Here is a 24,700-nt window from a genome sequence, read left to right on the forward strand (position 1 = left end):
CTTCCTGACAGTTAGAACAATTAACCAGTGGAACAACCTGCCTCCAGAAGCGGTGAACGCGCCAACACTGGAAGTTTTTAAGAAGAAACTGGACAGCCATTTGTCTGAAATGGTATAGGGTTTCCTGCCTGAGCAAGGGGTTGGACTAGATGACCTCCAGGTCCTTCCAACTTTATCATCATCATCATCATCATCATCAGCATCATCATCATTATTATTGTTATTATTTAGATTAACATTAGGTTTCAGTAAAAATAGTGAAGGAGACAAGATTTTGAAATTCTGTGATTTCAAAATTGAATCACAACATAGCTTCCAGATGACTGTACTGGTTGACTTACAACCACAATTGAGGCCAACGTTTATGTTGCCAAGTGAGACAGTTAAGTGAATTTTGCCCCATTTGATGACCTTTCTTGCTACAGTTGTTAAGTGAATCACTGCAGTTGTTAAGTTAGTAACACGGTTGTTAAATGAATCTGGCTTCCCCGTTGACTTTGCTTGTCAGAAGGGCACAAAAGCTGATCACATGACCCCGGGACAGTGCAACCGTCATAAATATGAGTCAGTTGCCAAGCGTCTGACTTTTGATCACATGACCGTGGGGATGCTGCAACGGTCATAAGTGTGAAAAATGATCATAAGTCACTTTTTTCAATGCTGTTGTAACTTTGAATGGTCGCTAAATGAATTGTTGTAAGTTGAGGATTACCTGTAGTTCAAAACATATGGAAGTAACCAAGATAGCCAAAGCTAGTTGAACAAAGAATATTTTTTTTCGACTTGACATTTCAATTTTAATTTGAAATTAATAATTTCTAATGATTTGTTAGTTGATATTTTGTTAGTATTTGATAGCAGCATTAACATCTCAAGGTAAAGTTCAAAAAAATCTTAGAAGTCCATATTATTGTCTCCCCCACCCAACTCCCAAATATCCTACACGTCGTCATGTTGTCTCTTGGCGACAACTTGAGTGCTTTACCTTGATCGAACACTCTACAACAGGGGTCTTCAAACTTGGCCCTTTTATGACTTGTGGACTTCAACTCCCAGAATTCCTCAGCCACGCATGCTGGCTGAGGAATTCTGGGAGTTGAAGTCCACAAGTCATAAAAGGGCCAAGTTAAAAGATCCCTGCTCTACAACACCCTTTAACTGAATTTTTCTACATTTCAAAGTTTCCTTTACCATTGACTTTCATTGACTTGCTGTTCAAAACTAATTGGTAATTTTCTCTCTAGAACAACTCTCTCTACTCTAACCTATGTTGAATTCTTTCTCACTGATTACAGAAACAAACACAAATTAGAGTTACAAGTTCAAGAGAGCGATGGGAACAACAAATAGAAATCATTTCTTCTTTCTAACTTGTAGCTAAGATTATTCATTTCGGTCAGACAAATTCAAAATAGATTAATATGTAGTTCTGAACTAGTAGTGTAGTTAATGTGTAATTATCTTCTATGGGTATCAACACAAAGTTTTCTGTAAATCGCTCTGCATTTCTTGCTGTCCAAAATTGTGTAATCTTCCAAAAATAATCTGAGTAACACGTCACTGCTTCCAAAGAACAAGTTACAAGTATTAAAAATAAGCACAAAATCAAAAATCGTGTTGCAAAATTATATGCAGCACAGCTGCAAAAGTAAACCCTCCTTCAGAGTCATTATGATTGGTTTTAGGATTTTTCAAAGTATGGAATTGCAACCTAAAGGAAATCATGCGGTTCAATCTAAGGCAGGGGTCCCCAACACCAGGTCCGTGGACCGGTACCGGGCCACAGCATGCTAGCAACCGGTCCACACAAACAAGCAAAGCCCCATCCGTGGAATGCAGGCAGCACACAAAATCATGTACTCTCCGGTCTGTGGAAAAACCTTCCTCCACGGAACCGGTCCCTGGTGCCCAAAAGGTTGGGGATCTCGGATCTAAGGAACACTTCGCATGGACATGTATGGAGAGTTTTCTGCTTATCCAAGCTTCTTCAATGTGAATAACGTGATCCTTCAGATTTCACCAATGTTCTGTTCAACATTGCTGGCTGGGGAATTCTGGGAGTTTAAGTCCACTCATCTTAAAATGGCTGAGGTTGAGAAATACTGCTCTAGGCAGAACAGGGGCTGTAGGAGAACTGAGAGCATGAGAGTTCAAGTAGAAATATGTTTATTACTTTCTGAATTCAACAGTTCTTGCTGAGAGGTATTTACTTCATGAAAGATTAATTTGCATTCCTAAAAATGGAAGCATGAGCATAAACATTCACAATATGACTTCTCTTTTCTTCATGCAGTGAGAATTATCTACTGTATCAGAATTACCCAGGAAGAAATTTAGACCAGGCATGTCAAACGCGTGATGTCATGTGACGCCGCACAATGTATCATGATGCGCGGTTTCAACGTGACGCATCCAGCCCGTGGGCCGGCAGTTTGACATGCCTGATTGAATATAATCCTTGATTGAACTCTATAAGGGAATTCTCTACATATATATATGGAATGGAACGGAACGGAACGGAACAGAACAGAATAGGGAATAGAATAGAATAGAATAGAAATTGGAATAGAGAATAGAGAAAATGTAATATAATATAATATAATATAATATAATATAATATAATATAATATAATTAATATAATATAATAATATAATATAATATAATATAATATAATATAATATAATATAATATAATATAATATAATATAATATAATATAATATAATATAATATAATATAATATAATATAATATAATTAATATAATATAATATAATATAATATAATATAATATAATATAATATAATATAATATAATATAATATAATATAATATAATATAATATAATNCTGTCCGGTCTCTTCTTAAAAACTTCCAGTGTTGGAGCATTCACAGCTTCTGGAGGCAGGTTGTTCCTCTGATTAATTGTTCTAACTGTCAGGAAATCTCTTCTTAGTTCTAGATTGCTTCTCTCTTGATTAGTTTCTTGATTTCTTAAACTACACATTGGCCACCAAAGAAAGACTATACAAGTAGTCCTCAACTTACAACTACAATTGAGCCCAAAATTTCTGCTGCTAAGTGAGACATTTGTTATGTGAGTTTGCCCCATTTTACGATCATGCTTGCCACAATTATTAAGTGAATCACTGCAGTTGTTAAGTTAGTAATACGATTGTTAAGTGAATCTGGCTTCCCCATTGACTTTGCTTGTCAGAAGGTCGCAAAAAGTGGTACCACATGATTCCAGGACACTTCAACCGTCATACATATGAGTCAGTTGCCAAGCCTCTGAATTTTGATCACGTGCCCATGCTGATGCTGCAATGGTCATAAATGGTCATAAGTTTTTTCAGGGCATTATAGCTTTAGTAACCAAACTGTTGTAAGTTGAGGATACCTGTACTTGATATCTTTTCATAGTTACACGATAAGCATTTTCTTTCACTGAATCATAGAGAACAAAACTGTCACCACGGAATAATTAATTCAAAAATTTACTTTCTAAAAGTCATATAAATTTAAAGCCAGTTGATACGGTTTGAAAAAAATAAATCTATGTTACGCTAAGTGAATGACATAAGGTAGCTAAGCAGCAAATTGTTCATCCTACAGGTGTTTGTGGAGAAAAGTCTCCTTCATTAGATTGTAATTATCTAACAAGCTATTCATTAGGAGTAAAATGGATTAAAGCTCTTCTAAGATTTCCTGAAATTGAGTAAAGACATAGCACAAAACATGAGGGGATGACTCATTCCAATTTTCTGTACCACTATTTACATTAACTAGTCAAAAATCAGAAAGGATCCAATCGCACCTTTTAAAATCACCAAATGTTATTAAAAGGTCCAATATTTTGTGAGCTGAGGTTCACTTGGGAAGGCAAATAATTAATAATATCTGCTACTTTGAAAAGATGCCACAAAAGAGCTTCAGATGTTCTGCTGCCATGTAGTAAGTAGCATGGCTCTCGTCCTACATTCATTCAGGTAGTCCTCGAATTACAATCAGTTGCTTAGTGGCCATTTGAATTTCTGATGGGCCAACTTCGGGCCTACTTACAATGAGATTTGAAGTTCCAACTGCTGCCCCCCCCCCCCGAGTCACGTGACTGCACTTCAGATGATTGGCAACTGGCCCACATTTGCAGCTGTTTGCAGCATCCTATGGTCACATGACTCCATTTTACAATAGTTTTGGTGAAAATCAGCATTTACTCCCGGTTTTCAGCAAAACTGATTCATAGTGGATCACTGGTTCACTTAACAATTGCGGCGTTTGCTTAACAGCCACCACAAAAAAAGGACGTAAAATCAGGTCAATTGTGTTTTATAACCGGCATGAGTTATGCCCATAATCGGCAGACTCCATTACAGTCAAAATTCTAGGACTACCTGTAATTAGTATCAGCTCTTAATTGCCCTGGTTTACAAATACCTCTGCTCCAGCTAGTACAGGTAGTCCTTGACTGACAACCACAATTGAGCCCAAACTTTCTGTAGTTAATTGAGACAGATGTTAAGTGAATTTTGTTCCACCTTTCTTGCCAGAGATGTTAAGTGAATCACTGAAGTTAAGTTAGTAACACGGTTGTTAAATGAACTTGGCTTCCCCATTGACTTTGCTTGTTGGAAAGTTGCAAAAAGGGATTATATGATACTGGGACATGATAGGGGTGTTAGGATGACATGATAACAGTGTTCCAATATCTCAGGGGTCACCACAAAGAAGAGGGAGTCAAGCTATTCTCCAAGGAACCTGAAGGCAGGACAAGAAGCAATGGATGGAAACTAATCAAGGAGAGAAGCAACCTAGAACTAAGGAGAAACTTCCTGATAGTTAAACAATTAATCAGAGAAACAACCTGCCTCCAGAAGTTGCAAATGTTCTGGACAACCATTTGTCTCAAATGATATGGGGTCTCCTACTCGAACAGTTGGGGTTGGACTGGAAGACCTCCAAGATTCCTTTCAACTCTGTTATTCCACTCTACTCCACTCCACTCCACTCCACTCCACTCCACTCTACTCTACTCTATTCTTATTCTATTCTATTCTATTCTATTCTATTCTATTCTATTCTGTTCTGTTCTGTTCTGTTCTATTCTACTGAACTCTACTGTACTCCACTCCACTCTATTTGTCTGGGACAATACAACCATCATAAATACGAATCAGTTGTCAAGTGTCCAAATTTTGATCATGTGGCCATGGCAATGCTGCAACGGTCGTAAGTGTGAAAAACGGTCAGAATTCACTTTTTTCAGTGCCGCTGTAACTTCAAACGGTCACTAAATGAATCGTTGTAAGCCGAGAGATACCTGCACTCAAACTACTTTTAGCTGCACACATACATGATGCTGTAATACAGTTCAGTAACTAATAAGAGGAAGCAATACAGTAGAATTTCTCCAGTTCTTCCAATTCATATAGAAAAAAACCAGAAGCTGAACATTCTTTTCCTAATATACATAAATATGCAATCAGAAATGCTGTAAAATTGTTTGTGATTCATAAAGAAATTGCAAGGTCAACATTTCATAGCATCAAAGGGAAAAAAATGCACACATGTCATTCATATACTCAACTACAAAAGCATGCATATGTGTCACTGCTCACTTCTGGAAACACTGGTCACAAAGTCATTCCTATTACTGTAAATGCCGATAATAATTTAAACTCCAAGTCAGGTGAAAAGAAAACGACTCAAGCAGAAAAAGACTTGAGAGTAAAGATAATGGCTGACTGATTACATCCAATCTCAGAGTTGCCCTATTACTTCATTACTTGTGCTGTTATAATCATATCTAAGCCCTTCTTTAAAGCAATCATTTTTTTAATCATCTGTGGCAATAGCATGATCACAACCAAATCTACTTAGCTCTGATAAGGCTCAAACTGCTATTTTCTTTAAAAAGGCAGCATATATGAACAGCGATGTTTGCACAACATGTTTAAACAGACCAGATAAATACCTAGCTAAGCTTGATTAAGTTGGATTGAGGTGGGTTTTTTTTTAATGGTATAACAGAGAGTGAATAGAGCAAAATCAGCAACTTGTACAGTTCACAAATCCAAAAAAAATAATTCATTCAAATCCAGCAAATTGCACAATTCATGTACAGAGCAGGACAGACCCCAAATAATGTCACTTAACCTAAGTTAAATGGTTGCATTGAATGCAATTTTAGTAGCTTTACAGAGGTACTAAACATGCAAACTGGAAATGAACGGATACTTCACCTATATTCCCTGCTTCCAACAGGCCTCTATTTAAATTGATTAAAAGAGATAAGTATTTATGCCCTTATAGAACAAAAGGTAAACTAATGAGTGGTATAATTCTAAAAGATGTTAAATTAAAGATATAATAGCTCTCAAAGGTATTTAAAAAACCCAACCTACTTTTCTAATTGCCCAACATCCCACTCTTTCCTTAATCACTAGTAACCATAGAAAAGACTACAGTAATTAGGATTTTCCAAAAAGTAGAAAGCTTTTTGTAAATCACATAAAACCAATGATCTGACACAATACGAAGATAGTTTGGGCAGAGATAATAGAATAACAAGAGTTAGAAGTGACCTTAGAAGTTTTCTAATCCAACTCCCTGCTCAAGCAGGAGACCCTATACCAGGCATGTCAAACTCGCGACGTCACGTGACGTCGCGCGATGTATTGGAGCTTTTTCTCCATTGCCGGCAATGGGGTGGGTGCAGTTTTGGGATGACGCATCCAGCCCATGGGCCGGCAGTTTGACACCCCTGCCCTATACCATTTCAGACAAATGGCTGTCCAATTTTTTTCTTAAAAATTTCCAGTGATGGAGCAATCACAACTTCTGGAGGCAGGTTGTTCCACTAATTAATTGTTCTGACTGTCAGGAAATTTCTCCTTAGTTCTAGGTTGCTTCTCTCCTTGATTAGTTTCCATCCATGGCTTCTTGTCCTGCCTTCAGGTGCTTTGGAGAATAGCTTGCTTGACTCCCTCTTCTTTGTGGCAACCTCTCAAATATTGGAACACTGCTGTCATGTAGTCCCTTAGTCCTTACACTCATACTGTCTATTTGGTTGACCTCTAAAATGTGGGGTCTTTTTCTAGACTGTTTATGAACTTGGAGAATTGTCTACAATGTTTTGTCTCCATCATGATGCTATTTTAAAAAAACTCCATTATTTTATAATACCTAAAACATTACTCACACTCAAGAACAATTTATTTTGCCATTTTCATACTAATATTAGGTAGGCAGATTTCTGCTCATCTAAGGAAACCTGCTCATTGCTCTTCTCCCTGCTGGTGTGCAAGTGCGTGTACACAGACAGAGACACGCAAACACACAAACAGATCCTTTTCCCAATGTTCCAATTTGGTCCAAAGGGCCCCCAACTAACTTGAGACACATCTGGATGATACATGGGTAAAGAAAACATTCTGTTGGCAGATTCTGTTATGTTAGCAGATGGGAACCTCTGGAAATTACTTATGTTCGTTTATATCTATGCGTAGCAATAAGTTTGAAAGAAAAACTACAGCAGATAAAAATGGAAAAACATAGAAAGCACAAGTTAAACAGCATAACAACAAAGTATGAGAGAGCAGTAACCGTTATCTAAAACCATTGGTTTTGACACTGAAAAACCTGACTTACAAAACGGCCAAATTTGCTGGTTTTCATGTCTAATGTGGGTATAGAACTCATTGTTACCTTGTGATTGGCACAAGGTCACCTGATTGATTTTCATATCTAAAGTGGGGCTAGAACTCACAGTCTCCCAGTGATTGGCACAAGATCACCTGATTGGGTTTCATACCTAAAGTGGGCCTAGAACTCAGAGTCTCCTGGTGATTGGCATAAGGTCACCTGAATGGGTTTCATGCCTAAAGTGGGACTAGAACTCACCGTCACCTGGTGATTGGTACAAGGTCACCAGATTGATTTTCATGCCTAAAGTGGGGCTAGAATTCACAGTCTCCTGGTGATTGGCACAAGGTCCCCTGATTGGTTCTCATGCCTAAAGTGGGACTAGAACTCACAATCTTCTGGTGATTAGCCAAAGTCACCCAGTCGGCTTTCATGCCTAAGGCAGGACTAGAACTCACAGTTTCCTGACTTCCAGGCTAGCACCTTCACCACTACACCAATCTTGTTCTCAATTTTCTGTTTTGCTAGTTCGCAAAAATATGCAACCTACATTGTGTAAAAATGTACCTTACAACAGAAATTTCATACACATACTAAATCATAATAGCAATCCCTACCTGAAAGATATAGCAAAAACACATTTCCTGTAAGGATTTATTTTAAAATGCTGCCTTCACTGATAACATAATTAGTCAGAGGCAAAAGAATTGTAGCTTATGGATTAACGCTGTAAGTAAGATGTGGGAGGAACAGGTTGAAATATGGAATACTTCAAAAGTCTGTTTCTTTTGTTCTTCTATTTTTGAAGATCAACATGAGCAACGTTCTTCCACCTACCTTAAAATACATATTTGTCAGCTACTTAAAAATACACATTAGTCCAATCTGCAATGTTCAGATTGCAGGAATATGACCAGCTTGTTCAGGCTAAGGATTTTTTTTAATATTAAGGCTGGACAAATGATTAAAAAAAATACCATCTGCTAATAACCAAAGTGAACATGTAGAGCAATATTTCTCAATCTTGACAACTTTAAGATGTGTAGACTTCAACTCCCAGAATTCCTGAGCCAGCATGGCTGACTGTGGAATTCTGGGAGCTGACGTCCATTATGTCTAAAAATTGGGAGTTAAGTCCACACATCTGGCCAAGTTTGAGAAACACTGATCTAAGGAATCATCAACACCAAGAGAGAAAAATCTACTATTCTAAATCTATAGATGTTTAGAGGTATAGATCTGAAGTCTATTCAATGGATCCTTTGAGTTCAATTGTATCTTGCCAATACAAACCTGATTTAATATACGTTTTGTGATAGGAGTTTTTTTATTAATTTCAACATCAGTTTCATCATCCATCCCAAAATAATAACAAGACTCTTCCAAATGATATAGGGAGCGTCTTCTTCCTTGTCAGGAAAGTCACCACTGAATACAAAGTGATATTTTTCTAAGCTCTAAATATAAGAGTTTATTTTTAAAGGAATAAATACAATCTTAATAGTAATTTTAAATTTGGCAAGATAAAAGGTATTTAAATATGTTATTAAAGCACTTCCTTAAAGTAAACTTCCTCATAAGGTCATTTCTCAATTACATGTGACGAGCTCCCACATGTACGTATATTATATATAAGCTACTGACATTGCTAATTTGATCTCAAAATACCTGAGATGTAGCATATTCTTTGGTTCCTCCAGAGAAACACAAGAAGCAGCATAAATCAACTTCTCTTATGTCCCAATGTGCTAGGGAAGTGATGTACAAAATTCCATAGCAATGGTATCCAGAGGTAGTTCTTAAAACCCGTCGCTTAGCAACCATTCAAAGTTATGACACCCCCCAAAAAATCTACTTTCCACCTAGATTCAAAGTTATGACAACTGTCACGCCCCCACCCCCCAGTCATATGACTGCATTTAAATCTGTTTGCACTGTCCTGCAGTCACATGACCGTATTTTACAACTATTTTGCCAAGAACCAGCATTTACTTCCGATTTTTGGCAAAACCACCTCAAGAGGATCAATTGCTCCACTTAACAAATTGGGTCGGTCACATGGTTTACCTGACTGACAACTGTCACACGAATTACGACTGAAATAGGCCGGCTCCATTACAGTCATAATTCGAGGACTACCTGTATTTCAGAAAAGGTTACAATCTTAACCAAGATAAATTAAAGGAACAATTAATTTTTTAACCCACATTAAAATAAACCAACACAAATTCAATATGTAATATAAATACCAAATAACAACATAGACAGTGTGATTCACCTTCTTTATAATCCTAAGCTTGTTTGTGCAGTAGCTTGAATAAGAAATGAAGTTATGGACGGTAATGCATCAGCGTATGCTGTATACAAACACTGTATACTGCATGGATACTGTGAAATAACGATTGCCTAATTGAATAATGAAATGCCTGCAAGCAAACAACCGAGCCCAGAGAGCATCAAGGACTCCATATAAAAGTTATCTCCATTTTAAGCTTCTCAGCCCCTCCAAACTTGACAAATTGAGATAGGTACACCTTTGCTTGATTATGAAAAAGACACAAACCAAGTCTAGAAATATAATAATTTTGGAACTTGCTGATATTTTGGCAGGTGTGTATAAAAACTGGAGAGAAATATAATGCATATTTTGTTATCAAACCTAAAGTTCTGAATGTCTGCAAATCTATCTGCCAATTGATCAACGCCCTCAATACCCAGTAGTCTATAAAGAAGGAGATCTAATAGTACAGTATTCACGTGTTCTCTTTTATAGTGTGAGAAAGTAACAGATTTTTTTTTTCCTGAGCAATAAAATAAGTTAAATATGCTGCACCCACAGTTATCCCTTTCTTTCAAGTTCTGTCAAAAATAGCAACATTTAAATTTTGTTAAATTTCAGAAATAGAAAGTTAAAAAACAAAATTGCACAAAAACAGAAAAAAGTGAAGAGAGACAACAGGAAAAAATTAAAAAGTGACACCAATTATATATATACAAATACAATTATAAAATATTCCCTTGTTTTAGTATAGCAAAAAAGTGAATACAAAACTAAAACATAAAAGATACATATACCAAACAATCAAATAATAACACCAATATATAATATCATAATCTAAAAAAAATGGCAACATCTGAAAAGTACAGTACTTGAACACCATCAAAAAGATCCATTTCATGGGCTTTTAAAAGAGGTGGAGTTTTTGCATCACTTGAAACAAATTTCCGTATGTTCAATTGTCAATTTTACTCTTTCTAAAATTTTAAACATCCACCGTGGATTTAAAAACAAAGACTCTGAATCAGATTCTGGGTTAGCCATGCCACTATGACGCAGGAAGAATCTGTCCCTTACAGTCCTTTAATAACAATAGTAATTAACTTATTTTTCGAGTTAGTTTGAAAGAATTTGCCACGGTATAAATTTTTAAAGACCTCTTGAAAAAAAGGTCTCGTACCACTCTAGTAGAGAAAAAGAGGATTTTTTTTGTGAAAGATGCAGTTTTAGCAGTTTATCCATCTGTCCGCTCCCCATCCTTTCCCCAACAAGCTCAGGATGTGTTCATTTTTATATCATTACAGTTTGCCCTGGCTTAGCCAAAACAAACTGCATTTTGTGAAAAACAGAAGCAATCTCCTTTTTGGTAGCTTTGGTACAAAAAGGAAAGAAAAGACTTGTGTTCATCACACTGTTGTGTCTTACAGCATTTCCTTTAGAATTTCAAACTAAGTGGGAATGCAAAAGATATATACCAACAGAAGAGAATAGCTGTAGCTCAGGTTTGAACTGAGGGTCCTCGGTGCTCTCTGAGCTTGGATGTTTTCTTGCAGACGTTTCATTACCCAACTAGGTAACATCATCAGTGCTTCAGTGCACTGAAGATGCACTGAATCTTCTGAAGTGCACTGAAGATGTTACCTGGTTGGGTAATGAAATATCTGCAAGAAAACAACCAAGCTCAGAGAGCACCAAGGATCCCCAAAAAGATATTCTAACTCAAACAAAGTTTTCTCAATATCTTTTCACTGATTATAATGCTGCTCCTGATTCAGTTCCGAAGTACCGTGACATTGACTTATTCAAATCCTAAATCAATGTCCAAAATATCTCAGATGGAATGGAATGGAATAGAATAGAATAACAGAATTGGAAGGGACCTTGGAGGTCTTCTAGTCCAACCCCCTGCTCAGGCAGGAAACCCTATACCATTTCAGACAAATGATTGTCCAATCTCTTCTCAAAAACCTCCAGTGTTGGAGCATTCCCTGCTTCTGGAGGCAGGTTGTTCCACTGATCAATTGTTCTAACTGTCAGGAAATTTCTCCTTAGTTCTAGGTTGCTTCTCTCTTTGGTTAGTTTCCATCCATTGCTTCTTGTCCTGCCTTCAGGTGCTTTGGAGCTTGGCTACTGCCAGACAGACTGAAACTAAAATCCATAGATCTGAAGGACAGTAAGGTTGGAGCCAGTGACCTACATTTTCCCTACTCCTTCTATTTGACTCAGCCCAATTTTGAACAAATTCACTGGAAAACACTCACAGCAGAGTGACCTTAGTGAGAACTCCCGCTTAAGCCATTCAGTTCTAGAAAATCATCATGCAACTCTTTTTTTTTTTTGTAGAGCAAATTACAAGAGGGTTCTGGTGTTCATTTAAAAAAATTCCAAAAGCCAGACTCAAAAGGAGAAGGAAATTCCAAGTTGCGTAGAGGAAAAAAAACAAAGTCATTCTCAAAAAGGTCATCTGGGGTTTGAAGGATAAGAAGTAACACAAAAGAATTTTGCTAGTGGCTATCTACTCAGATTGGAAATTCATGTCCAAGCAGCTTCTGGGACTTAATTATAACTATAATGTGACTTAACAATCGTCCCCCACATCTATTTGTTGCCCTTATTATGAATCATTCTCTTTTTTTAAAAAAGTACAGATATGCTGGCCTAGTTACAGAGTTTTATTTTGCAGCAAATTGTTTTCTGTCCTAACAATAACTGGATGTTCTGCTTAAGCATTCATTGGGCATTAACATTAACATTTTTCTTTTAGCATTTGAGCACAAGCAGTAGGATAAGATAAAACACTATCATAGACCACATAATAAACCCTGCAAAATGGAGATGGGTTTCAAGCTATTCATATGCTACCATCTCTCTCTCTCTCTCTCTCTCTCTCTCTCTCTCTCTCTCTGTGTGTGTGTGTGTGTGTGTGTGTACAGGAAGCTTTCGAGTTACAACAGTTTGTTTAGTGACTGTTTGAAGTGACAACGGCACTGAAAAAGTGACTTATGACTGTTTTTTTTAAATACTTATGAACGTTGCAGCATTCCCCATGGTCATGTGATCAGAATTTGGATGCTTGGCAACTGGCATGTATATATATGACAGTTGCTGTGTACTGGGGTGATGTGATCACCTTTTGCAACCTCCTGATAAGCAAAGTCAATGGGGATTTATTTAACAAACATGTGACTAACTTAACAACTCTGGCAAGGAAGATTGTAAACTGGGGCAAAACACACTTAAAATGTTTTCGGCTCAATTATGCTCGAATGTTGAAGACTGTGCGTATGTGTGCGTGCGTATTGCCGGTGTCTTAAATCCTCATTTAAGACTTCAACCAGAATCATAGGCAGGGAAGCATGTTGTGTTCAAGTAATGCTATGCTTTTCCTCTTGTGCATCTACATTTTGAAAATAAAAATAAGCAAACGTCAAACAAACCCTCAAAACACAGCTATGGTTTTAAAATCAAGGGTTATAATCAAATATATATAATTAACTACGAAGAATTGTATTTAAATCTCAGTGACACAAAAACGATCCTTTTAACATCATCTAAGCATTGTGATCCCATTTTTGGCTGTACCCTTCCAACTCCACAATGCAAGGAAAATGCTAATAGAAAAGAATATACGTAGCTTAGGACAGAGGTCCCCAACCTTTTGGGCACCAGGGACCGGTTCCGTGAAGAGAGGTTTTTCCACGGACTGGAGAGTGTGTGGTTTTGTGTGCTGCCTGCATCCCACGGATGGAGCTTTGCTTGTTTGTGCGGACCGGTTGCTGGCATGCCGCGGCCCGGTACTGGTCCACGGACCAGGGGTTGGGGACCTTTAGCTTAGGATTGAAGTCCTTGATCTTCTTTGAGCTTAGCTCTTTTCTTGAAGACTTTTCATTACCCAGCTAAGTAATATCTTCAGTGCTGATAGGGAGTGGCTTTTGCTTCCAGTTTATATACAATAGGTTGCCCTGTCAGTGTTGGTGAGACTATGGTTTTCTTCTTGGTAGTTCCTTGATTAGGGTGTGATTTTCCTAATTGATTAAAAAAGGTACAGGTTTCCCCTATCCAGTCGTGTCTGATGCTAGAGCAGTGGTTCTCAACCTGTGGGTCGGGACCCCATTTGGGGTGGATCGACCATTTCATGGGGGTCGCCAAGCAAGGCTGTCTGCCATTTTTTTTGTCCACCGTTTTTTTGTCCACCATTTTTTCCCCCCTTTTCCGGCAGGTGCCTTACCTCCCTTGGGCTGGGCCAGCTGGTGGTCGGCCTGCTTCGTCTCTGCCGCTTGCCAGCTACGCCTCGGCCGGCGCAGGGGGCGGAACCACGCATGCGTGGCGCTCCCGGGCAGGGAAAGTCCTCGACGTACGACCGGTTGGGTAGTCCTTGACTTACGACCGGTTTAGTCCTTGACTTATGACCGGTTTAGTCCTCGACTTACGACCGGTTGGGGTCGCGGCATTAAAAAGGTTGAGAACCACTGTGCTAGGGGGTGATACTCATCACTGCTTCTTGGCCGAGGGAGGCAGTGTTGTCCAAAGACACTTCTATGGTCATGTGGCCAGTATGACTGTACACCGAAGCACACAGAATGCTGTTATCTTCCCACGGAAGTGGTACCTATTTATCTACTCGCATTTGCATGCTTTTGAACTACTAGGTGGGCAGGAAATGCAGCAAAAGACGGGAGCTCATCTCGTTGTACGACACTCAAGTCTCAAACCTGGGCTGTCAACTTCCCAGCTGACAAGTTCAGTGTCTTTAATCATTGAGCCATCGCGCCTCTCCTAATTGTTTAGGGCAGTGATGGCGAACCTTTTAGAGACCAAGTGCCCAAAAACTGCCTTGCCCCTGCCCCGCCCCCGCCTCTCCTGCCCGCAGGGCCACCCATCACCTCCACGGCCCACCACAGCAGATTGCCCAGGCGGTCCAGCAGTGTCATGGCGGCCATGCCCTGTTCGCGCCCTGCAGCATCTGCACGCGATGGGGCGCGATTGTGGAGTCTTGTCCCTGTTGCCCGGTTGCATGTCCTTGGCTGCGCTGCTCTGCGCAGGCTGCGCCCAGGGCGACTCTCCTCCAGGGGGGCTGCTGGTGAGGAGGGGGCCACGGGGTGGCGGGGCTGGGGTGACGGCGTGTGTGCCCACAGAGAGGGCTCTGAGTGCCGCCTCTGAGTGCCACCTGTGCCATAGGTTCGCCACCATTGGTTTAGGGTATTAATTATTTGAAAATAATCCCATGAACACAGAACTCTGGAAAAATCAACCCATTGCTCCTACGAGTCTCCAGCCAAGTAGTCAACTCATAACTTGTTATAGGCTATCTTGCTTTATAGTAGATATACTTCCTGCCACTTCTACAACTGCAGGATCAAGGTATTAATTACAAAAGCAAACTGCAATAATCGTATCTGCCAACATCCTTGTGCAAAATCCATGTGGAATTTCAATTCAGTTTCTATTGTATTATTCCACTGCTATGGAATCTGAAGACTAAAATTTGTAGCGAGCATGTCTAGTGATTAAAGGCACATGCGTGCACCACAAACCTCTGAAATGCAAAATTTCAGAGCGAGTCTCAACCAGATATAGTCACAAAAATCAATGTACATAAATATTGAGCAATGTATAGCATTTGCTGTTGGATTCTGTTTCCTAAAGCCATTACCGCCTGTAGTTGTATGCTTTAAACATTCAAACTTCACTAGCTTAAGAGATCATTTCCCTTCAGCACACTAAAAGGACTGTGCTAATGTGCATGCAAAAATAATAAATTATACTGAAGCACTCCAAGGATGAGGCATTAACTATTGTTGAATATCCAGAAAGAAAATGATGGTTCATGATATTTATCTGATAACATATACACTGTTCACTGCATAAAAAACAGTAACACCAACAACCAGAATGCAATTGAACCCTGATTATACTACTGTGCATGCATGCCGACACACCTCAGAATAATGAATCAAGAGATACTTAATTAGTATAAAAATATTTGTTTGATATTATACCAAAAGTAGCTTTTCAACTTCCACAACATCCTGTTTCCTCTCTCTTTTGTCACAAATTGCTGAAAGCGAAAAGAAAACTACAGAGTAGGACTTTTATTGTCAAGAGAATGGAGCATTGAATCGAAATTTAATTTTATGGGAAACTTCCTCTTTTGCAATCTTCTGACAAGCAAAGTCAATGGGGAAGCTAGAGTGGCTTCACAACCGTGTTATTAACTTCACAACTGCAGCGATTCACTTAACAACTGTGGCAAGAAAGGTCATAAAATTGAGCAAAACTCACTTAACTGTCTCACTTAGCAACAAAATTTTGGGGGCTCAATTGTGGTGATAAGTCAAGGACTACCTGTATTTTACCACTACTTTTAGATCCCTTTAGAATATCACATGCTACCCAAAACTGCTAAAAAAAAATACTGTCTTTATATCTTATATGTAAACTTTCCAGAGACATCTGTTTGGACATTTTATGAAACAGGATACTCTCTTTAAATGGTCACTTGATCATATTCAGCAGGACTCCCACAAATTATATTTACACTATAATCAGCTATAATATAATCAGCTATAGTATAACCAAATATATTATATACATATATAGATATACACATGCACATAGTCAAACTGCATAATGATAATTGCCAGGAATGAATACAGAGTCGAACAAATATTACATTATTCTGTTTTGACCATTTGAATGCTGCACTTTGAGTTTCTGCAAGGAGAGATTCTTTTTGATTTTTCTTTCCAACCCAATGGAATGTGAAAAAGAGTGTAAGTAAAGGGATTGTCTCCACTGGGAGCATAGCTGTCCCAAATAACTGAACAGAACGGGATCAAATTTGATGTGGGGGTAGAAGTCAACAAAAGAAAGATCAGATTAGAAAAAGAAGCTAGATCAGTATAGAGACTGCAAATCTCCCCATGTATTCCAACAAGAGGAACAGCAAGGCAGGGGCTCAGAATATTGGTGTCTGCTCCATACTTCCTTCCTGGTCACATGACCCAGAGCTAAGTTAGTAAAGCGAATGGAAAGCATTTCAAATGCCAGACTCTGTATGTCTGCAATAGCACCAGCAATTAGACTTATATACCAATTCATAGTGTTTTTACAGCTCTCCCTAAGCAGTTTACACAGCCAGCATATTCTCCCCAACAATCTGGGTCCTCATTTTACTGACCTCGGAAGGATGGAAGGCTGAGTCAACCTTGGGCCAGTCAGGATCTAACTGCTGGCAGTCGGCAGAGTTAGCCTGCAATACTGCATTCTAACCACTGCGCCATCACAGCTCTATCTATCAATTACAACTGATGGATCTTCTGGATCTTGTTGTTGTTCACTCACTAAATCGTGTCCAACATTTGCTATCCCATGGACCACAGCATGCCAGTCCCCCTATCCTCCACTATCTCCCAGAGTTTGTCCAAATTCATGTTCTTTGTGTCAATGACACTATCTAACCATCTCATCTTCTGTTGTCCCCTTCTCTTTTTGCCTTCAATCTTTCACAATCACTGGGTCTTCTCCAATGATTCCTCTCTTCTCATTTAGTGGCCAAAGCATTTGAGCTTCAGTCTCTGTCCTTCCAAAGAACAGTTAGGGTTGATTTCCTTGGCTGGTCTGATCTCGTTGCAGTCCAAGAGATTCTTAAGAGCCTTCTCCAACACCACAATTCAATAAGCTGAAACTGGTCCTATTATTCATGCAGCCATTTTCCATCTGCTTTATATAGCTACCCATTAGTTGATGGGTGGAAAATCTATCCCGGGTTTTAGGCTGGCTGGGGAATTCTGGAAGCTGAAAACCACCCACCAAAGTCCAACTTTGAAAACATTGGTCTACACCAGGGGTCTTCAAACTTGGCCCTTTTATGACTTATAGACTTCAACTCCCAGAATTCCTCAGCCAGGCATGCTGGTTGAGGAATTCTGGGAGTTGAAGTCCACAAGTCATAAAAGGGCCAAGTTTGAAGACCCCTGGTCTACACAATGGATTATTGCCTTTGGGAATAAACTCCTATCTGCCAAAGTCCCACAGAGGCTTCAGAGAAGATAACTGGATCCAAATACACTTGACAGGCAAAAAAAAAAAAACGGTAGCCATTTTGGATCCAGTTTCATTCAAAATGTCAGCTTTCTTCCTTGAAGCTCTGAAATGCTTAATTTCTAGCTCAAGGTCAGCGTAGCATCAAAATACTTCTAATAAGCCCATGTTGCCAGTGTAATGAAAGAGAAAATTAGAGACAACAGTAGAAACTTTAGAAACTTTTTTTTCTTTGAGACATCTCAACTCATCATAGTTCTCTATGTTGTATCATCTGAGTAAACAGTATTTAAAATGCAGAACTATAGCGGGATAGACTATCATTGTCTGCAATTCAAACTTACATTGTCTGCAATTCAAGGTAAAATCTTTGGTATTTGAGCAGTATCTCCAAACAATGTTGGTGATATCAGAATATAAACACAGGGCACCTGGGGGGGGGGAGAAATATCATCTTTGCATGGCCTAATTATGTGTATTATTATTATTATTATTATTATTATTGGTGTATTAATAATTTTAATATTTCTTATTGTTGTTTTATGATGCTGTAAGCTGCCCAGTGTCACTCAATAGTTAAGATGAGTGACATATAAATTTAATAAATAAATAAATAAGCATAGTGGTAGCACATAGTTTTTTCTCCCCTAACATTCTTCAGCAGATTGATTTAGAACTATTTCGAAGAAAAAAAATACTGGTATTTATTCTTAAAAACATAATCCGTTAGGTAAAGTAGGGATTTTACCAACTGCAACCATTTCTGCTTCAAACATTTCACTAAATAGTTTCCAACTGGCCATTCATTCTGAGGATTCTTTTCTCCAGCAGAGAAAAATGAAGTCCTTAAAATGTTACAGAAAATCATTAAGTTTTTATAAAACCAAGCAATCAACAATCTGGCTTGCCACTTAAACAGCAACAAAAAAAATGACAATCAATAAAACCACTGAATTTCATTTGTTCTTTTTCTTTCTCCCTTAATTCCATTTGTTATGATATAAATACAAGAAAATACATCTTTCTGCTTTCTTGTTAGTGGGGAAAATCAAATATTTTTTTAAAAAAAACCACTGATATTTGTTATTTTCTTACCAAGAAAAAGAACACAGATTCAATGATTAACCCAAAGAAAAGAAATGCATTAAATAACTTTAAGAAGTTATGGTACAAAGGCCTGACCCTTACTTTAAGATATGTGGATTTTAATGCTGGGGAATTCTGGGAATTGGTAGTCTATATATCTTGAAGTGGCCTAGCCTCAAAAACTGGACTAACTGGGTTAATCCAACAACATTTCTGAGCATTCTCAAAAAGAATTCAAATATTTTATTATTTCTAAATTCACTGTTCTGAACATTGCCAAGGATTTGAATACATGCTGACCTAATAATTATATCCAATTTATTTCAAGAGTTTATTTTACCCAAGATGCTTTAAGACTGCAGCCTTCAAGAAAATACTTTCGTAACACATTTTAGCCCAGGGGTAGTCAACCTTGGCTCTTTTATGACTCGTGGACTTCAATTCCCAGAATTCCTGAGCCAGCTGAGCTGGCTCAGGAATTCTGGGAGTTGAAGTCCACGAGTCATAAAAGAGCCAAGGTTGACTACCCCTGTAATTTAGCCAAAGTGTAGCAGCTTCTTCCCTCTGCTCAGTATAAAACTCTCATGAAAAAAAAACCTAGTAACACACTATGCTTAATGTTTCATAGATTGATACATTAAGTCTACGCAGCCAACACAGAAGGCCACTGTGAATACATTTTGCCTGGCAAAAGTGTTAACTTGAGTAACATAATGTCTTTTAGTATTTCACAGTTGCAACTGGATTTAAAATCGCTTGCTAAATGACAACGATCCTCAAAGGCACTTTATTAAAGCTTGAAGGTCACCCAGAAAAAGTCCTGAATTGTCAGATTCCAGCTGCTACCCCACCCTATCCAGGCAAGATGACAGAGAATCATATGACTTGTAAATTCCTCCCATCTACATCTTTTGGGGATCAGAAACCCAGAAACCGATGGCAGCAGCAGGAGTGGATTATCTTTTGTCAAACTGCAAGCAAAGCTCTGATTTTCCGTCATCTTAACAAACTCCTTTCAGAAGAAAGCTTGAAAGATGACATAATGGGATTTAAGAGAAGGACTCAACTTGGTCAACAGACCTTGGAAGAGCCAGCCAAAAGGATTCAGAACCAAACCCATTGACCCCATAACACACTGATCTCTTAAGCTGAATGAACAGTTGATAGGAGCATTTGATTGGCTACATTCATCATTTGGGAAATTGTACAGAACAGTACTTACACAGCAAAAGCTATCAGGCAGCCACAGCACAGTAGAAAGTTACAAATCTGAAACAATGCCATTCCTTCAACAAGACATTTCTATGCAATTGATCTTACCCTTTGGTTCTATTATCCAATTACTTAACAACATTAAAATGCTTTAAGCAAGACTTCTTTGAATAAAAGACACAATTACCACCAATCTTTCAGAATGTCATTTTGTCTTCCCTAAAGCAAAAGCATTATCAGTCCAATCTCAGTGTCAGGGAATTAAAGCTCTTTCAAGAAAGCCAGAAAACCTTTTCTGCCAGCAATAATTTAAACGATGCCAGAAAAATACTAAGTTAATTCTATAGCCTTTTAACCAATGACTGTAAGATGATGGGATAATGATTTAAGGAACGATACAATGGCATGATAGAAACATGAAAATAGGTTACTTTTGTTTCATTTTGCAGAAATGCCTTCTACTCTGCATTCTTTTAAAAAAAACCACAAGTCTCTTGGTCTGCAAGATTTGTACAGTCTATTCCACACATATATTTTGCAGATATTAAGGACATCTATATCTTTGTTAATTTTGACATTTAATATTGGGGAAAATGGATTAGACTGAGCACGTTGTTACTCCTGCCACAAAATAACCCATGACACCGCATCCTCCCTTACTTTCATCATCTTCCAACTTCTCATCGAAGCCTTTGCTGGGGTTCCGCATATGTGAGCAATTTCCTCCAACTGCTTGTCCTTGCCACTAATTATTTACTGTTTCACCTGTGCCAAAGATACACCAGGCTTCATTCATTCCATACAACCATTTCCTCTGCGTAATTATATGGACAAACAATCTTGCCTCTGTTGCCCCTAGTGTCACCATGAATGCCAAATAAATAGCAGGATATGGCAGGGAGAAGAGCACGCAGCCTTGCCTGCCTCCCAGCCTTTCAAATGGGTGCAGGAGCTCTGTAGCCCCTTATCACCCAGAGCACACATGTCACAATCACGAAGAACGCAAGGCAGCATCCGCAGCCGGAATGGAGAGGGCAAACATCCATGTACTGTACCTCTTCTAGCAGCGTGATGGTGTTCCTGCAGTTCAGTAGCCGGGTGGTAAAACTGGACGTCGTTGGGGAATTGTAATCTTCCGTGGTCTCAGCAATAAACTCCGACACAGTGATCTGGTCCGGCATGGTCCTGCCCAACGGGGACAGTCGGAAAGCCACAAGGAGAAGAAAGGGGAGACAAGAGAGGGAGAGCATTAAAGACAGGGCAGGGCATCAAGGAGAGGAGATCAGCTGGGCTCCTGACTGCAGTGGGAGTCTGCTAGAAAGAGAGGAGAAGCAGGATGCCCTTCCGGGTAGTAGCGATTATACTAACTAGGGGTTGGGGGGAGGAATCTCCCCGGGCCACGTCTGTCTCCCCAGGACCAGCTCTTCTTCCGCCATCCAAAGTCAATAGGGGCTGCTCAGGTCGTCTCAGAGCCCCTATCCGCCAAAGGGGGCGCGTCCCAGGCACACCCCCAAATATCTCCCCCCCACCAGGATCTCCCCAGACTTTGCTAACAAGCGGCCAGCCGAGTACCAGGTCCAACCATTCAACCCCCCCACGCTTTTGCAAAAATGCAAAGTGATCTCTCCCAGTTCCAGAAAGCCACTGGTCCCAGCAACGGGAAGGGGAGGAGAGGGGTGGGCAGCCTCCCCAGGAGAGGAAGGGGCGCTCCGCCAAAACCTCCTCCAGCCCGGAGAGGGCACACCAGCCCTCTTGGCATCTCCCCTTCCCCAAAAATAGGGGAGTCCCATCTCTCCTTCTTGGCCCGGGTCTCGCCCCCCCCTTCAATCCTGGAAACTGGGGGGGGGAACTGCTCTGCAAGGGACGGAGCCCTCTCCCCTTGGCGGGGCTGCTGCAAGAGGGTCTCCCCTTCACCCCAGAGCTACTAACTTGCGCAGGCGACCCCCTCTGCCCCTCCGCTGCGCCCCCCCAAGCTGGAGCCGGGGGGGTGTGTGGAAGGGAACCAGGCAAGCGGGGAAATCAGCAACAGCAGCGGAGGAGGAGAACGGAGACCCCGGCTGCAATCCCCCGAGCAGCACCGCCGAGGATGCCCGCCCGTCCGTCCGTCCGTCCGACTGACCGACGCGCCTCTTCCTCCCTCCCTCCTCCCTCCCTCCGCGCGCGCTCCCGCGCCGCCTGCTGCAGCCGCCTCCTCCTCCTCCTCCGCCAGCGGGCGGGCGGGGGCAGCAGAACGCACGCGCGTGCCCGCCTGCCCCGCCTACTCCGGAGGATGGGGGCGACGGTCAGAGAGAGAGAAAAGAGCGCGGGCGTAAACGCGCAGGCGCGCCCTCCTGGATGCAAGACTTCCAAGTAGCGCATGCGCTCCGGTTGAGTTTTTGTTTAGAGAGAGAGAGAGAGAGTGGGGGGGAGAAGGGAGAATGATTTACCAATCCGCCCCGCCCACTCCTCTCCCCCTCCCGCTTCGCCGCCGCATCACGTGAGGAAAACAAGGAAGTGGCCGGCGCACGCGCCTCGTCCCTTCCCCCCCGTGCGGCGGGACTCTGGCAAGGAGGGAGCGGGCGGGCGGGCGGGCGCGCGCTGGGCAGCAGCAGCAGCAGCAGCAGCTCCTCCTCCTCCTCCGCGCGCATGCCCGCTCGCGCCAACCCCATTTTTGGTTCCTCATCCCTGACTCCGGGATGGTGGCTCCGAATCAAACCGAAAAATGTCACCGGTGTGACTGGACTTTGCTTAGGCGCAGTGTTTCTCAACCTTGACCATTTTAAGGCATGTGGACTTCAACTCCCAGAATTCCACAGCCAGCATTGCTGGCTGTGGAATTCTGGGAGTTGAAGTCCACATGCCTTAAAATGGTCAAGGTTGAGAAACACTGGCTTAGGGGAAAAAGAAGAGAGACTCTGCGAAAAGCCGCCAGGGATACTATATACCGGGAAGGTTTTGCTTTTCCCGGTCAAACCATTTGTTGCTTTTGTTTGGGAAAGAAGAATATTCAAGCGTAGAGGTGAAGGACTTGCTCAGTTCAGAAGAACAGGAAGAGTTCGGAAAGGGACCTTGGAGGTCTTCTAGCCCAACCCCTTGCTCAAGCAGGAGACCCTGTAACATTTCAGACAAATGGCTGTCCAGTGCAAGCATAAACTAGGCTAGGGAGTCGGGCTCAGTTAAGGGATTAATTTCTGGAACACAATGACTCGAGGAATTCTGAATTATCTGAAAGAGACAGTTTGGTCTAGGCTAGGGTTAAGACATCGGGGCTAGAAAGCAAGGAGACAGGGAGTTCTAGTTCTGCCTTAGACATGAAAGCGGGCTGAGTGGCTTTGGGTCAGTCATCAAGAGACCTTGAGTTCTAGGTCCACTTTGACCATGAAAGTTGGTTGGGGATTTTGGGCAACTCACTAGGAGTCTGGGAATTCTAGTCCTGACTTAGCCATGAAAGCTGGTTGGGTGACTTTGGGTCAATCATCAAGAGACCTTGAGTTCTAGGTCCACTTTGACCATGAAAGTTGGATGGGGATTTTGGGCCACTCACTAGGAGTCTGGGAATTCTAGTCCTGACTTAGCCATGAAAGCTGGTTGGGTGACTTTGGGTCAATCATCAAGAGACCTTGAGTTCTAGGTCCACTTTGACCATGAAAGTTGGATGGGGATTTTGGGCCACTCACTAGGAGTCTGGGAATTCTAGTCCTGACTTAGCCATGAAAGCTGGCTGGGTGACTTTGGGTCAATCATCAAGAGACCTTGAGTTCTAGGTCCACTTTGACCATGAAAGTTGGATGGGGATTTTGGGCCACTCACTAGGAGTCTGGGAATTCTAGTCCTGACTTAGCCATGAAAGCTGGCTGGGTGACTTTGGGTCAATCATCAAGAGACGTTGCGTTCTAGGTCCACTTTGACCATGAAAGTTAGATGGGGATTTTGGGCCACTCACTAGGAGTCTGGGAATTCTAGTCCTGACTTAGCCATGACAGCTGGCTGGGTGACTTTGGGTTAATCACCAAGAGACCTTGATTTTTATTTCAACCTTATCCATGAAAGCTGGATGAGGGATTTTGGGCCACTTACCAGGAGCCTGGGAATTCTAGTCCTGTCTTAGCCATGAAAGCTGACTGGGTAACTTTAGGCCAACATTAGATCTAATTTTTGTCTCTGGCCAGTGGCAGAATGATCTGGAAATGGGGGAGGTAGTTGTTGAACCCCTGTCATGGTCAGATCATTCACTCCTCAGGATGGACTTCCGGACCGCTCCCCACCGCCGCAGGGAGGAGGAACCGCCTAGATGGTTCCGCCCCAGGCGCCTGATGGACCCGGAGAGGTTCCTGACGGAGCTTGGGCCATATCCTGAGGACCTAGTTCACGATTCGGTTGACAATCTGGCGGCGGCCTGGGAGACGGCCGCTGCCGCAGCATTGGACCGAGTCGTGCCTTTGCGGCCTCTGACCCGGCGCAG

At 41.0% G+C, this 24,700-nt stretch overlaps 1 protein-coding gene across 1 annotated transcript in view; it reads right to left on the reverse strand.

Annotated features, from left to right (window-relative positions):
- Window positions 1-24,700, reverse strand: part of ASAP1 (ArfGAP with SH3 domain, ankyrin repeat and PH domain 1) — a 143,825-nt gene that overhangs the window by 86,348 nt on the left and 32,777 nt on the right. Inside the window, exon 3 of the mRNA XM_015811829.2 lies at window positions 21,315-21,444. Within this exon, the coding sequence (XP_015667315.1) occupies window positions 21,315-21,444 (130 nt within the window). The remainder of the gene's footprint in view (window positions 1-21,314; window positions 21,445-24,700) is intronic.

This window comes from Protobothrops mucrosquamatus, unplaced genomic scaffold (genome assembly GCF_001527695.2).
Source record: "Protobothrops mucrosquamatus isolate PMUCROS unplaced genomic scaffold, P.Mucros_1.0 scaffold_53, whole genome shotgun sequence".
NCBI lineage: Eukaryota > Metazoa > Chordata > Lepidosauria > Squamata > Viperidae > Protobothrops > Protobothrops mucrosquamatus.